General features: G+C 45.1%; 1 protein-coding gene across 4 annotated transcripts in view; it reads right to left on the bottom strand.

Moving 5' to 3' along the window:
• Positions 1-1,935: 1,935 nt before the first annotated feature.
• SMAD4 (SMAD family member 4) overlaps positions 1,936-17,097 on the bottom strand; it is a 35,154-nt gene continuing 19,992 nt past the window's right edge. For all 4 annotated transcript variants that reach the window (XM_069881000.1, XM_069880999.1, XM_069881002.1 and 1 more), the window contains 5 exons: positions 15,132-15,182; positions 11,028-11,211; positions 9,974-10,142; positions 8,705-8,843; positions 1,936-7,187 (listed from right to left, as the gene is read on the bottom strand). In XM_069881000.1, the coding sequence (XP_069737101.1) occupies positions 6,976-7,187; positions 8,705-8,843; positions 9,974-10,142; positions 11,028-11,211; positions 15,132-15,182 (755 nt within the window). In that variant the 3' untranslated portion in view covers positions 1,936-6,975. The remainder of the gene's footprint in view (positions 7,188-8,704; positions 8,844-9,973; positions 10,143-11,027; positions 11,212-15,131; positions 15,183-17,097) is intronic.

Below are 17,097 nucleotides of genomic sequence, written 5' to 3'. Positions count from 1 at the left end.
GGGGAAGGGGCTGGAGAACAGGCCTGTGGGGAGGCTGAGAGAGCTGGGGGTGTTTATCCTGGAGAAGAGGAGGCTGAGGGGAGACCTACAGCATCTACAACCGCCTGAAAGGAGGTTGTGGTGAGGTGGGTGCTGGTCTCTTCTCCCAAATAACAAATGATGGGTGAGAGGGAGTGGCCTCAAGTTGCTCCAGGACAGATTTAGGTTGCATATCAGAAGAAATTCCTGCACGGAAAGGGCTCTCAGGCCCTGGCAGAGGCTGCCCAGGGAGGTGGTGGGGTCCCCATCCCTGGAGGGGTTTAAAAGCCGGGTAGATGAGGTGCTCAGGGATCTGGTTTAGTAGTGGACAGGGACGGTCGGATTCAATGCCCTGAAAGGACTTCTCCAACCTAGTGATTCTATGATTCTAGGGAGACATCGTGTCAGGAAGCATCAGCACCCGCATCACTGTTATTATTCACACCCCTCAGGACACACAGTGGCTTGTGTCCATCACTGCTGCCACCCGTGAAGCCCCAGCTGCAGAGAGAGGCAGCACGCACTGAAGCTGCTCCGTTCCTGCTCCAACAGGTCACCAGGTCTGTGATTAAGAAGAAATCTTCTCCCTATTTCATGCTCACAGATCACCCCGGTTCAAAGGGTTGGGTTTGCTTTTTCCCTTCCTCTGAGCTTTGGAGGCGGCTGCTTCCAGAGACCCAGAGCATTCCAGATACATCGCCTGTCTCCTGCATTATTCCTAGATCCCAAGATTTGCGGTGGTTGGTGTTTTGTGCATTTATTGGGAAGGGTTTTGCAGCCTGGCAGCTGCAGGAGCCGACAGAGTAGAGCTCCTGTGCACCTTCTATCACTGGATACTCATCACTTGCTGGCACGTACGACAGCAGAGAGACTTTGTACTCGCTCCAGCTTCTGTTCCTTGCTCCAAGACCCTGACACACACACAGAGTAGTGGTTTTAAAGCAACAATTCCCATTAATATGAGCACCAACAGAAAAGTTCTGCTATTCCAGCTTCAGACCGGTACCCGGGTGCCTTCAGATGCCCAGAGAGCACACCACGCTGGACACTGTGCTTGGGTTTGGGTTCCTGGCTTGTTACACCCAAGTATCCCGACACCTGGGAATGTGAGAAGAGGAATTAAGCACAATTACACGCTGGGACATGAATGGATTGGGAGCAGCCCTGAGGAGAAGGGCTTGGGGCGCTGGGGGTTGAGAAGCTTGATATGAGCCAGCAACATGCGCTCACAGCCCAGAAACCAACCGTGTCCTGGGCTGCATCCAAAGCAGCGTGGCCAGCAGGGCAAGGGAGGGGATTCTGCCCCTCTGCTCCTCGCTTGTTGAGACCTCATCTGGAGCGCTGTGTCCAGTGCTGGAATCCTAAGCACAAGAAGGACATGGAGCTGTTGGAGCGAGTGCAGAGGAGGCCGGGAAGGTGATCTGGGGGCTGGAGCACCTCTGCCATGAGGACAGGCCAAGAGAGTTGGGGTTGTTCAGCCTGGAGAAGAGAAGGCTCCGGGGAGACCTTAGAGCAGCTTCCAGTGCTGAAAGGGGCTCCAGGAAAGCTGGGGAGGAACTCTTGGTCAGGGATTGAAGGGATAGGATGAGGGGGAACATTTTTAAGGTGAAAGAGGGGAGAATGAGAGGCGATGTCCCAGGCTGCCCAGAGAAGCTGTGGCTGCCCCATCCCTGGAGGGGTTCAAGGCCAGGTTGGATGGGGCTTGGAGCCCCTGATCCAGTGGGAGGTGTCCCTGCCCATGGCAGGGGGTGGGACTGGGTGGGCTTTGAGGGCCCTTCCAACCCAAACCATCCTGCGATTCTACGAGTCCTGCCCTGGGCTGTCACAACACAATCCAAGACTGTAGCGAGCAACTTCAACACCTGACCAGAAACAGGGTTACAGCTCTTTGCTGAATGAAATAAAGAAGCAGAAGACTTGAATCTTTACCTTTTTTAATCAAAAACATACTCTGTTACAGAATTTCAGGAAAGTTAACTACAGTATATTATCCACAAACTAGGACTAATGTAAAACATACAGTAAAGCTACAAAGGAACTACTGGGAATTCTGTTGACCGCTTATCAAAGGGCAATGGCTGAAAGAAGAAACGCTCAACTAGGCTTTCATGCTCAGAAAACCCTCTCATGGTGAGCTTTGGATTAAGAGTATTTCGCAGCTCTCAATCCAGTTGAATCACAACTTAGTAGTGCTACCAAACTGCACCAAAAAGACACAGAAAATAGGTGCTAGAGCAAGAAAGCACTAGGTGATTTTGGTGAGCTTGAAAGAATAGAGTCCTGTAAATTTAGGAGCGATGCATCACTCCCAAGGCAGCACGAGAGCAGCCAGCAGTGCCAAAACCTCTGGAGATTCCATGGACAGATCTGCTTTCCATGAGGTCTCACGAAGTGAAACCTTGAAGTCAAGCCAGCTCTCGGGGAACCTCGGCAGCATCACATGCAGCAGCTTTGACTCAGCATGGTTGCAGATCCATTTCAGAAACATATCATCAAGAACAGTGTTTTGGAGGTGTATAAGACAATGATTTGATATCCAGCTCCTGCATGATGGGAAGAGAAGTGCTTTCCATTAGACTTATCGTCCTTTCCCGGACAGGGGTAGAAAGAACCACCGTAGTGCTCGTGAATAATGCAAAAGCCTGTGACAGGCAACTTGCAAATCTCAGTCCCAAGAACTGCACGATGGTCCTCAAGAACCTGTTGCCAGTCACAGAAATACTGTCATTACCAGCAGGACCAGGCAAGACCATTGCATCTGAAGTTTAAGTCTTACTTCTTCTAAAAAGACAAGAAAGTAGCCTCTCAAAAAAAGGTGTCTTTTGCAATACCTGACAATTTAGCATCTTGTAATTTCAAAGCGCGGATGGTGAGCAGCAGAGGCTGGAAGGAGACGAGGAGGGAGGAAACAGGATTATTTCTCAAACGAAGACCGAATCCTGCTGAAAGGAAGACCCATCGGGCTGTCTTTAACCGGCTGCATTAAAGCAGTGACCCCCAATCCCAGTTACCCTGTGCAGCAGAGTCAAAACACAAGTCAAGGAGACAGTCCTTCCTAAAGCGCTTACTCTTCAAAGAAGAGATTAAAGATGTCTCAATAAAGACCACCATCAAGACATAAACAACATTTGAAGGGTTCAAAGGCAGAAGCCACCCCTGTATACACCGGCATAGGAAACGTTTAATGGTTCCTAGCGAAAGAATTGAGGCAGTCGTTCCTGAGCTACGCAGACAGGACGCTGTCATCTTCAGGAGTGTCACAAGAAGAAAGATGGTCTCAAAGGTAAGGCACGGTAGTTGGACATCAAGTTCAAGGACTATTGCTGTGACAGAGCTGTTTCATGACAAAGGGAGAGCGTTGTCTCCTTTGAACTCGTGGTCCCTCTCAACAGTGCAGCCAGAGCACCTTCCAGGTCTTCAGTACACTTAATTAACAGCTAATAATAAATGATTTATATTGCAAGCCCCTAAACTCGATGATCCGGTGGGTCTTTTCCAACCTGGTGATTCTATGATTCTGTGAAACTCAACCTTCTCATCGAGCCCAGAAACGTGATTTAAGGAACAACTGTTTGCAACCAGCACCGCTTAGTGGTTACAGCCCCTTCACTGGGATTCCCATCAGAATCGGTTTAAGCATTTTTAAGCCATTATATCAAAAAGGTTTCCTCTCCTACATCTCCACCATGTTAACTTTAAACACTCTCACTTTCAAAAGCAACACCACCACTGCCAAAGCTCTCTAAACCTTCCGGTACTAATCCCAGCTCTCCGGTACACGAACTGAAATTACAAAGTACTCCCGCACAAAGCTTTTCTTGAGGAGTGCATAATTCTATGATTCTATGGGGGTGAGAAACACAGGGGTAATTACTTCATCAAAAGAACCAAGGAGAGCAGACATGTGAACAAGATCACAAGCAAGAGGCTGCTAGCTGAGAAAGCACTAGTTGAATTTGCTGGATTTGAGACATTCAGAGGTGAAGAGCGATTCCAGCATCCCCAACATCCCCGCCTGCCGCACGCACGGGGATCGCCACAGCCGTCAAGCAGCAGCACCTCCCTTTTGAGATTCAGAGATGTCAGTGTAAGCCTGTCAAAGATTCAATGTGATGTGGCTGAAGGGTTTCCAGTCCATTACACGCTGGCTTTTATGCCTTGCCCTAAGAAACAGAGGTATAAAAATTAAGTTAAAGGTGCATTAGAAAGAATTATATTCTCTCATTTCGCCCTTAAACAGTTACAATTGAACCTTATCAGCAACTGCCTGGTGGGTAAGCGGAATGCCATGACAGTATTTTTACTGCCTCACTCCATGCCCAGGTTTCTCCTGACATGGAGGCCTGTGGTTGCCTGGTTCTGATAAAACCCCATTGCCATTATTTCATTGTTCTACCTGAAAGATTTTGGTCATCGAAATACTACATTGTAGATAGCATTTACTGTAGATAGAGACTTTAGGGGACTTGTGAAAACTGCAGATCACATCTTAGCAGCTGAGTTCTTTCAGACGGGCAAGAGCAGCAACAGGCAGATGCAATCTTTAGCTGTTCTATCAAAGTTTGGCACAACCAAAACATAAGCAACTGGTACAGAGGGTTTTCTGTGACACAGCCACGTACAGACCAGCCATCCACTTTGCAAAACCACAAAGGGAGCCAGCTCACGGGCTCCGAATCAGGTGATCAGTGTGTTGATAGGAATGGTTGGACTCAAATGATCCAGTGGGTCTCTTCCAACCTGGTTATTCTAAGATTCTATGATTATCTGCAACTCATCACTCAGGAGGATGGACAATTTCCATAAGCCGAGGCACCTCAAACCCAGCGGTGAGAGCAGGGAAGACCATTCAAAAGGGAGGCTGGCAAGACAAACGTGCAGCCAGGCTTTCCATTTCTTCCATCAGATCAAGTTTTCTGCTGTGGGTGAAGCATAACAGAGTTGCCAGTTAACAACTTTCTCCAAGGATGTAGTTGGAATCCTCTACTGAAAGTGTTCCTCGAGAATATGAAGATTCCTTTTCAGACAAACTGGGTCATTAGGAGGGAAAGGAAAACGAACAAGGTTTTAAATGAAAGCTCTTGAGAAAAGCAAACACTAGCTTTGCCAAACATCAAGAAGTTGCCACATAAGAAGGGAAAGAAGTGCTCTCATTAGAAGTTAGCCTGAAGAAGAGAATGCTGTCCATGGAAACATGGAGGAAGCTCATCAGTCTCTGGCCACCACTCCAAAGTCACCTGTCTTCTGTGCTTCCATGCCTGAGGCAGAACAACAACTGCCAACTTCTTTCAGTGCAGGGGGGAAGCAATACTGCAACATCCTGCTTCACAGCCCTCTGCAGAGTCCTGAAGCTGTGCAAGAAACTTGGCAAAAAGATTCCAAGACTTCTACTTATGTTAATCACTGCAGGTGGGCTGCCAGAAAGGCTCAGCACAGCACAGAAGGAGAACTAGACTGGCAGCACCTGGAGGACTAAAGCTGAAGCCTACGTAATCCCAAGACTACTTAAGCTCCAACTCCCTGCACAGATGCTGAAAAAAATAAGGAATTCCTGCTTTGTCTTCACACCCCACACAAGAGCCGGAAGAGATATCCTCAGGACATGCTCTTATTGAGAAGCAGTCGCAAAATTGGACTTGCTTCCTAGCAAGTTGAAGCTGACAAAAATTCCTACTGCTGTTGGCTGCTGCCGCTGGCCTTGCAAAAAAAAGTAATCCCATCACTCAAGATGAATTGTTTCAAGGTGCAGAATCATATAATAGAAGCAAACTAAGTTTATAAAAAAAAATAATCAGGGTTTTTATAATTTTATTGATACTATTAACTAGAGAGAAAGCGTACACCTTGTATCTGTCTCACAGTCAATACATTCGCATGTTTCTACTATAAATTCTCTATACAAAGTCATTGCCGATTGATACGGTCACTGATGGCAGAGGGCTAAGAATAACCAAGAGGTATAAAAACAAGTTTGCCTTCTTGCCCTGAGTGGAAATGGTGAACAGATACAAAAACTGGATCCTAAATATCGGTGTGTTATCGTACATGGTTTAACGGTATATGGAAGTAAAAAGAGTCATGCAACGTTTTAAAACACCTGCTGGGTTTTACTTGAGTAAAATCACAGAAGTCAGTAGTAGCTATGAAAATATGTTCCTGAAATTAGGTACTCGTTATGGAATTTCAGTGGCAGCTTTGCAGACTGGGTATTACTTCATGGTACATTTAAATTGAGTGCCAGCACTGGAAGTAACCATTTCCTTTTAGTGTTTTAAAACTCGCGTGCCTATATAAATAAAAATCTAAGATATCTTTCTTTTTTTAAAAACTAGTGAAGGAAAAGCCACATTTCTTTTCCTTGCTACTCTTAATTGATGCCAACAACGTATGTCTTGTCCCTCACTTTTGGGCAGCTTCTACGTTTCAATCTGGAAACAAAAATCATAGCAAGACAGTCAACAAAATAAAGAAGTCTTCTGTTAAACTGCTGTTCCCTAAAAAGAACATCACAATTCATCTGGAATTTTAAAGTTGCTATAAGGTAAATGCTTATAACTATTAGAAGGAATTTTCAGATATAAATATATATATAATATATATTCTGCATACAAAAGGCTCCTGTGAGGCTTATCGCCAAGATGCCATGATAGAGAAGGAAAGATTCAAAGGGAAACAAACCCAATACTGTAAAGTCTCTATAAGGCCTTTTACCTTTCGCTTTAAGCCCTGAGCCATGTATTATGAAAATTCAGTTCTGAAAATAACCGAAACCCAAATTCTGCATGTTCAGTTTCTTTCTGCTAAGAGCAAGGCGGCAAACGCATTTTTAAAACCTGGTTTTAGAGAAGGTTAAGCAGAACAAAAGTAAAATATATCTTCAGGTTATAAACAGAATTGTATTTTACAATCCACCATCCTCACAATATAATGGCCCGCAGCAGCGCAGCAGAGGGGTTCTCAGTCTAAAGGTTGTGGGTCTGCGATAGGCATGGTATGAAGTACTTCATCGAGAAGCTGGAGGGCACGGTGTAAGTGAATTTCTATCCAGCACGGCGTCTCTTTGATGCTCTGCCTTGGGTAATCAGGTCCCCAACCTTTTACAAAACTCATTCTGAGTATGCACAAGCGGCGCAGGTCATCGACACCAATTCCAGCAGCAGCTGACAAACCTAAACAGGAGAAGTTTCAGGTAAGCATTCACAGACATGCTCTGTTATCATCGCAACTCAAACAAGAAGCAGCTGAGGGACTGGGCTTGTTTAGCCTAGAAAAGAGGAGCCTGAAGGGAGACCTCATCACTACCTACAACTGCCTGAAAGGAGGCTGTGGTGAGCGTTGCTCTTTTATCCCAAGTGACAATGAAAGCATGAGAGGAAATGGCCCCAAGTTGTGCCAGGGAAGGTTCAGATTAGACATCAGGCAAAACTTCACTGAAAGGGTTCTCAGGCACTGGCAGAGGCTGCCCAGGGCGGTGGTTGACTCACCTTCCCTGGATGCATTTAGAAGTCAGGTAGATTAAGTGCTTAGGGATGTGATTTAGTAGTGGACAGGTACAGTTGGACTTCATGATTTCAAAGGTCTTCTGCAACCTGGAGATCTATGATTCTATGATCTGTTTGTTTAGCCATTTGCTTGGCTCTTTCTCCACATGCAATTCCCTCTCACCACAGCCAAGGCCAATCCATATTTCTAGATCTCTGTTATAACAAATGTAGCAGTTATTTTGTGTTCCTTAGAATCACAGAATGATTTGGATTGGAAGGAGCCTTAAAGATCATCCAGTTTCAACACCCCGTCATCATTCTGCAATCTCAAAAGGGTGTTGAAATAGAAAACTTATTATACATCAGACATGATGCAACCTAATGGCTCATGTGATAGAATTTATGTAAAACTTATTTAGGAAATACAGCTAAAAAATGCTTATTCTTGAGGTTTGCCAGCATTAAGAACTCAAGAATGACCACCTGAAGGAAGCTGGGTTAACAAATTGCACTATTCGTAGCTCATAAAATAACAAGATTAATACAGTTATCACAATAACGGCCAAGACAGAAGTTGAATATATGCCCCAAAATGCCTTCAGCAATTTATGGGAAAGGTGGAAAGAGCCATGCGGGAATACAAAGAAACCAGAAAACACCTAAAGCAACCTAAGACACTTACACTGTTAACAGTACTTCGGTGTAATTTCAAGGACCTACAGTTTAACAGCTAAGAAAACTAAATACAGAATAACTAAAAACAATGAAAACCACCTTCGCTCTCTCCTCTTCCTCTTCTCAAGAATCCTGAGTTTCCCTAAACCTAGTCAAGCACTTTGTCACTCGGCAATCCAATTGTTTCGGGTAATGTTTCTATAGCTTAGATCTCAAAGATCATTTTCCAATCTTGTGTTGAAGCAGCCAAAATCATCTCTGTTTAAAGCTACAGGGTTATGCTATTTGACCTTGTACGGAAGTGTTTTCCGTTGCACTGCATATCCAATATACCCCGACAGCTATGAAGTGAAATTTGTCGTGTGGAGAAGGCAAGAAGTGAATGAATACAGACTTACCACGATGCCACCCCAGCCCCACCCTGCTACGTCACCATTCCAGCCTCCTTCATCGTGTTGTAGGGTGGGGGGCTGTGTTATTTGTTTTCAGGTGAGGAAAAAAGGAGAGCAAGTTGTTAATACACTTACTAATAGCTGGGGCTATTCCACCTACTGATCCTGGTCCAGGGATGTTTCCAGCTACAGCTGCAGCTTGAGCAGCAGCGGCAGCTTGGGCAGTGGCAGCCTGCTGTTGCATCTGACGGTGACACTGGCGTAAATCAAACACCTTTAAAAAAAAACCCACAAACACCCAACTATGTAAAATTTACCAAAACCAACAAAGGAAAGAATTCCTCAACTCCCACCCCCAATTTCCAGGATGCCTCTGCTCTCAGAAGCAACTTCTAGAGTCTCACTGTATGCCTGGGTAAAAGCAAAACTTCCCTGCTTTAATTTCTAACAGAAATAACACATCAAAGCTAGAGCCTTAGAGACCCATACGAGTTTGCCACCACTGGCACAACCAGAACCTGAGTAGGCTAAAGCAGCCCCCTGCACAGAACTGGCTGCAGGACCACAGTCTGAGGGATGCTACAGGCTGATAAAATCCCCACTTTTTAGTTAAATCCCAGGATTTCCAGGCATATAAATAGATAAAACTGGAATCCAACAGGTCCTGCTTAATTTGGTCAGACTACTCTTCTTTGCCATTTCACTGGGATGTGTTAATCTATATAAAATCAACAACAATAACTGATAGGCCTGAAGTTTCAGCAGCTGAGCTAGATTTTGTATCTTTGTGAACTGGCTTGGCACTAATACGTGGAGGAAGAACTCTGCTCTTCTACTAGAGAACTTGTACACAGAGGCTAGTGAGGTTTCTTTCACCTCGATTACACAATCGCTAATTTAAGAACAATTTTTCACAACTGTGACTTGTCCTAAAGAAAATTTCAAGTCTGGCAGAGCCAAATCCAAGTAAGAATCTCCTGAAAATTGTTTTGTTTCCATGCAACTCTGTAACCTCTGGATCACTTCACAACACTTTAACATATTCTTTACACTTCTACAGCATTTGTACACACTTTCTCATCTTGTCTTGCTTTGTAGAGGTAGTAAAACCACAGAGAACGTGTGCTGAAAATTTTGATTTAGATAAATTTTAATTTAAAACTGTAACGCTAAAACAACAAAAAACTCTTCTCAAGACTAACAAAATACAAAATCAGATACTATGAGCATCAGTTTAGAGTCATTTTAAAAAGTCACCTTAAGTGACTTGTCAAATGCAAAGTTTTAGGGTCTTCTAAAGGATAACTGAAAGGAAAGATACATTTATTTCAGTGTATTTATAGCTTCCTTAACATTTACACGTACCTAAAGTTTGCTTTTCCGCCCCAGTTTCACCAAACCAACCTTTATATATGCACTTGGGTAGATCTTGTGGACAGCATCCCCCGGTGCACGCCCCGCTTCTCTATCCAGGTAATAACTCTGAACGAAGACCGCGTGGTCGCTGAGGCACCTAACCCACACGTCGCCTTCTCCTTTGCACTCCAGCTGCACCCCTTTCCCTATGTGCAACCTTAAAAAGAAACAGTTCCAATGCACCTGTGCAGACCCACTGTGCACCAGACCTTCATTAAATAAGCCTTACACAGTTCTCCAGGTTATCTGCAATACCTTAATTCACACTCCACTCATACAAGGACTTGAAATTGTAGGTGTAAATCGGTATATACTTACACAAAATCTGTAAAGTAAAAACCATCTGTGACACCACATAAACATCTATGGGAAACACGGAATGTAGAAGGAATGCTACTCAAGTGGCACTGACAATACAAAGCTGGGATAACAAACACATCCAGTTCTGCGCAGAAGTGTAAAACCCCAGAAGTCACTCTAGTACATACACAAAGCTGCAACTCAATGCGGAACTGTGTATTTGTTGGGATCACACTGCAGCAATCCAGCATTTTGGCTGCCATAATTTAGCATTTCTGAAAACGTGGTATCATTTTATTCCTTTTACTTTCAAAGGAGAAAAGAAAAGGCTGTGAGATTGCTTCAGTTCTCTAAGCCTCCAGCACGAGCATGGTGAGAATGAATGAAAATCCAACTAGCTCCCTGTCACCCTTCCTTTGTCTCTTTGACAAATCCATGCATTGCAGTCATTCTCACATCGCTCTGGTGTGATATTTAATGGCACGAGTTGCTAATTTTATCCTTTGAAAGTAAAAAAAAAAAAAAAGCAATGCACTACTGCAAAGTGCCAAGGTCTGTGTCACTCAGTTCATGTTTTGAATGCATTACAGCAGCAGCCTAGAAAGACACACTCCACCATAAGTCAATCCAGTTAAAAGGAACACACCACACTTGTAATTTCAGAAGGGAGGCACAGAGTGAAGGCAAAACAAAACGTTATCAAATACTGCAGATGCTGGAGGTTTTGAGATCTGTGGAATACCTTGCTCTCTCAATGGCTTCTGTTCTATGCACGTTGGAAAGCTGGCCCAGGCAAAAACGGTCTCCTCCAGAAGGATCCACATATCCATCGACGGTAACGATTGGACAGCTTGAAGGGACCTTAAATGTTTCCCCAACTTGCACATCCATTTCGAAATATGCGATTGAACACCAGTATTCTGGAGCTAAAGGATATATGCAATTAACGGACTGAAAGGAACAACCACCCACTCAATAAACCCACTCCGAACAAACAATTATGCCTTCTGCAATTGCATTTTCCTTTCAGAGTAAGAGTGCATGTTGACCTAAGCAAGTTCAGATGGAAAGAGACATGTTCCTGAACTATATGACTGTAGCTTGATTTTGTCCTCTGTATGTGTCAGAAGTAACACATACACACCTAGTCATGGCCAGGATAACAGAAAATAACTCTCAAACACATCTGAGCTGCATGAAAAGCAGCATGGCCAGCAGGGTGATAGAGGGGATTCTCCCCCTCTACTTCACTCCTGTGAGACCAAAACTGGAATCCTGTGTCCAGAGGAGGCCACAGAGATGATGCAAGGGCTGGAGCACCTCTGCTATGAAGACAGGCTCACAGAGTTCGGTTGTTCAGCCTGGAGAAGAGAAAGCTGCGGGGAAACCTTACAGCGACCTTCCAGTACTTAAAGGGGCTCCAGGAAAGCTGGGGAAGGTCTTTTCACAAGGGCCTGGAGTGACAGGACGAGGGAGAATGGCTTTAAATTGGAAAGGAGAAGATTTAGATGAGACATTAGGAAGAAATTCCTCATGCCCCAAGCAGTGGTGGCTGCCCCATCCCTGGAGGTGTTCAAGGCCAGGTTGGATGGGACATGGAGCCCCTGATCCAGTGGGAGGTGTCCCTGCCCATGGCAGGGGGAAAGTAACTGGATGGGCTTTAAGGTCCCTTCCAATCCAAACCATCCTGTTATTCTACGATTTTAAGATATGATACCAACTATATCCTAGGTGAAGCCAGTTTTCTCTATCCTTCCTGCAAAAGCAAACTGGATTTGGGAAGCTGGGCAATGGAAGGGAAAAACATCAGACAATGGTCTTGTCTGCACACAAGAAAATTAGGTATGAGACAAAACAAGGGAGTATTAAGCGAGGAAGCAGAACAAAATGGCACATCTTTATAGCAAAAATGTGTCTTTTGACTCATACTATTTCAAAAAGAAAACTGGCTACAAAGGAAAGATGGTGCTTGGAAGAAACTACCTTGCAAGGAAAGGAAATCCTGACTCCCTAGAGGATGCTATTGACACCCAAACACACAAGGAAGCGAGGAAACCTGGCAAATGCAAAGCGGTTTTGTACAAGCGCACCTGCTGCTTGTGTGCAGCTTGGATTGTCAAAGCTTCTACAGGGTTTGCTGTGCGTGCTTTCAGTGTCAGAGCTTCTCTCTCTTCAGACACATTAAAATCTAAAGTTGCTGTAATCTCAGGTCTCCAGGGATTTTGGGACTCAGCAGCTGTGCCAACTCTAACGGCCTGTTTCCACACAAAGTACCACAGCTGGCATCTGGGGAGCTGTGCAAAGAAAATCAGAGCTACAGTGTCCTTGAAACACGGGAAGTGGGAGAGCTAACGGCATAGGACCTAAACACAGAAGCCTGATAAACCAACAGGGAAAAAACTTCCCTGGTGCCTTAAGTGTCACTCGTTCATTATGAACTGCAGCACCCAGCAGCACCACTACTTATCTTCCCCAGCAGAAAAGGACCTGGGGGTGCTGGGTGGCAGCAGCTCAACATGAGCCAGCAGTGGCCCAGGTGGCCAAGGACAACAGCATCCTGACCTGTATCAGAAACAGCGTGGCCAGCAGGATCTGGTAGGTGGTTGTGCCCCTGGACTCAGCATTGGTGAGGCTGGACCTCAAATCCTGGGTTCAGTTTTGGGTCTCTCACTACAAGAAGGACATTGAGGGGCTGGAGTGCATCCACAGAAAGGAACGGAGCTGGGGAAGGGGCTGGAGAACAACGAGGAGCAGCTGAGGGACCTTCGGTTGTTTAAGTCTAAAGAAGAGGAGGCAGAGGGGAGATCCCATTGCTGTCCAAAACTGCCTGAAGGGAGGTTGTAGTGAGGTGGGTGTTCATCTCTTCTCCCACATGACAAGTGATAGGATGAGAGGAAATAGCCTCAAGTTGCACCAGGGGAGGTTTAGATTGTATATCAGGAAAAATGTCTTCACTCTAAGAGTGGTGACACATCAGCAGAGGCTGCCCAGGGCAGTGCTGGCATCACCATCCCCAGAGATGTTAAGAAAACGTTACAGATGTGGACTCTGGGACATGGTTTAGCAGGCATGGTGGGGCTGAGCTGACTGTTGGACCACACGATCTTAGAGGTCCTTTCCAGCCCTAATGACTCTGTGATTCAATTATACTATCTTTAAAAACCGTTTTCTGTTTTTATTAGAAAAGAATAAATCAAGGTGCCTGAATTCCTTCAAGTTAATTATCTCCAAATAAATACTCAAATCTCTGAGGGCTGAAGAGGGTGAAATCAACATGTGAGTAAGTAAGGTGAAAATGAAATACTAAATAAAATGAAACACAATTTAGGTACAGTTAAGTTCAGCCAGCAATTATCAATAGTTTTATTTCTGGTATTGATTCAGTCACTGGCTAATGAATAAATTAATTAAATGTTTAGGCTTTTCAGCTATGCCTCAGCCTGTGCTTGCAACAGCTTTCCTGTAGTTAAAAACAGAATACCACCTCTCACCTGCAATGGAGCTAGTTGGGAGAGCAAGACATCTCTTTGGTTCCATGGACAGCTATCATAAACGAAGACTACTGGAAAGAGCAAGCCCTTATGCCATGGTACAAAGAGGAACTTCAGCACTGAAGGGTTAAGGAGGGTGACAGAATCCTAGAATCCTTTGGTTGGAAAAGACCTTTGAGATCATCAAGCACAACTGCCCCTATCCACTACTGAACCACATCCCCAAGCACCTCATCTGCCCATCTTTTAAACCCCTCCAGGGATGGGGACTCCACCACCTCCCTGGGCAGCCTTTGCCAGTGCTTGAGAACCTTTTCAGGGAAGAATTTTTTCCCGATATCCAATCTGAACCTGCCCTGGTGCAACTTGAGGCCATTTCCTCTCATTCTATTGCCTGTCACTTTGGAGGAGAGATGAGCACCCACCTCGCTACAACCTTCTTTCAGGGAGTTGTAGACAGTGATGAGGTCTCCCCTCAGGCTCCTCTTCTCCAGGCTAAATAGCTCCAGGTCCCTCAGTCACCTCTCACGATGCTTGCTCTCCAGACCCTTGCCCAGCTCCATTCCCTTCTCTGGACACGCTCCAGCTTCTCAATGTCATTACTGAAGTGAGGGGCCCTAAACTGAATCCAGGATTTGAGGTGCGGCCTCAAAAGTGCTGAGCCCAAGGGCACCATTGCCTCCCTGCTCCTGCTGGCCACGCCATTTCTGATCCAAGCTAAGATGCCATTTGCCTTCTTGGCCACCTGGACCACTGCTGGCTCATGCTCAGTCGCTGTCAACCAACACCCCCAGGTCCTTCTTCTCCAGGCACTTTTCCAGCCACTCTTCCCCAAGCCTGGAGCTGCACGGGGTTATTGTGTCCCAAGTGCAGGACCCGGCATTTGGCCTTGTTGAACTTCATCCCGTTGGTCTCAGCCCATCAACCCAGCCTGTCCGGGGTATCTCCCTGTGACGCTGGACTTGAGATCATGAGTTCAAGAGGGCTTTGCCACAACCTAACTCCCTAATGTTTCTAAGACAGCAAAAAGTACAACTTCAGGCACCCTACGAAGCTTAGGATCAAGGACATTCAGAGTTCAGACACCTCCAGGACAGGGGAAAGCTCAGTATGGGTTTGAGGACTGTGATTTTCAACTTAGGCATCTAAATTAAATTCAGTCTGCAGTCTGTGTCACCATTCCAAAAGAGATGTTTGAATTGGAAAGAAGATTTGTCACAAAATGGCTCCTCTCCTTCTTTTCTCCCCTTTTGAATATATATCTCACAAGGTACTTGATAGAAAAATCACCCAAACTCAAACCAGATAGTTATTCATTTCCACAATATTAGCATGACATGGTAGACTTTACTCACCAGGATGATTTGATATAGGAGGCTGGAATGCAAGTTCGTTGTGAACTGGCCCTTTAAAAGAAAACAGGCAATTTGTTTTAAACGAGGTAAAATGAGGTTTTCCTGCTTAACTTGTTTTCCTATGGAAAAAAAAAAGACTTCTGAGGATGCCAGATGTTATAAATCCCAGTAATTTCTGAATCAACTGGCCACATCTGACATAGGAGAAAAAATGCTCACAGAATTACTCTTTTGGAGGCTTCCTAAGAATTCAGAGGCTGAGTAGAGCTCCATTAGTATCCACAGAGGAAAGGGCGCCTGCTGCTCAACCCAGACCCAGCTCCAGGAGAAAACAGGGTAGGGAGAGAACCACTGCATACAGGCATGTGATGTAAATCAACCAGAAATCACACTTCTTTAGTCATATCAATCACAGAACAAGTTGCCACAGTTTGCCCAGGGAAGGTGTGCCTGCCCCATCCCTGGAGGTGTTCAAGGCCAGGTTGGATGGGGCTTGGAGCCCCTGATCCAGTGGGAGGTGTCCCTGCCCATGGCAGGGAGGTTGGAACTGGATGATCTTTAAGCTTCCTTCCAACCCAAACTGTTCTATCATTCTGTGCTGTGGGCATGACCATAAGAAACACTCCCTGGAGATGGGAAAAAGCTCTACAGAATTCATTTTCTAAAGTACAAAATGCTAAATGAGGTCTCAATATTGGTCAGTTTATTCTTCCCACTTTTATAAACTCGCTGGGTCCCTTACAGGCAGCAGAGAAGGAAAGACTTAAACATAGCATTAAAAGTAACAGCAGCTTTTGCAAGAACATGTCAAAACACGCAGCTCTGAAGTGAGAAGCTGTAGCAGCCAAGAAAAGCTCTACGTGGTATCAACAGCCAGTTACAAATATTAATTAGAGAAAGATACATGTGCTGAGGAACTATATAGAGCATCTACAGCACCACTGAAGTTTTTACAGCCTGGTATCTCTGACAAATAATGTGATAAATGAAGTGGAATAGAATCATAGAACCACAGAATAACCAGGTTGGAAGAGACCCACCGGATCATCGAGTCCAACCATTCCCATCAATCACTAACCCATGTCCCTCAGCACCTCGTCCACCCGTCCCTTAATAACCATATCTAAACCACAATTTTCTTGTTCAACACAACCTGAACAGTCATTCTAGCATTAACTCAGTGTATTCTTCCCTCCACTAACAACTGCTGCAAACAGGTGACCTGGGTAAGTACTATACCAGGAAATAAAGAGCTGTTCTGGTTTTCTGCCACAAAACTTAGAAAAACTTCCATGTGGGTGGGATTTTTTCCACAATACCCTTATAACACATACACTGCACTAGACATTTACACTGGAACTTTGATCACATCTTTTACCTTTCCATCTCCTGTACTTTAAAACAGGAGGTTGTGCTCCCGATTTTGTAGATGGAAAAGATTTTCAAGGCTGTCAGCCAAATAGGAGTTGGGGTTGTTCAGCCTGCACAAGAGAAGGCTGCGGGGATACCTTAGAGCAGCTTCCAGTCCTGAAAAGGGCTCCAGGAAAGCTGGGGAGGGGCTCTTGATCACGGAGTGCAGGGACAGGACAATGGGGAACAGTTTTCAGCTCAAAGAAGGGAGATTGAGATGAGATTTTAGGAAGAAATCTTTTCCTGTGAAGGTGGGGAGGCCCTGAACCAGGTTGCCCAAGAGCAGTGGTGGCTGCCTCATCCCTGGAGGTGTTCAAGGCCAGGTTGGGTGGGCTGCAGCAAGACTGCGTTATTGACAAGAACTTCACTTCCCCAGCTCTCATTCAGCTCTCTAAAACTGGCTAAGGTGCAAGGATATATCCTCTGAAGCTCAATGCAGATTGTTACATCACTTGGACAACACTTCAAGATTTCTAGAAAATGAAAACAGCCAGGAACTTCCAAACTTTGAAAGAAAAATATCCAAACAACACAGTCTGAATCAACTTCCTTTTCC

Source organism: Phaenicophaeus curvirostris, chromosome Z (genome assembly GCF_032191515.1).
Source record: "Phaenicophaeus curvirostris isolate KB17595 chromosome Z, BPBGC_Pcur_1.0, whole genome shotgun sequence".
NCBI lineage: Eukaryota > Metazoa > Chordata > Aves > Cuculiformes > Cuculidae > Phaenicophaeus > Phaenicophaeus curvirostris.
This window is presented reverse-complemented; position numbering and strand designations above follow the sequence as displayed.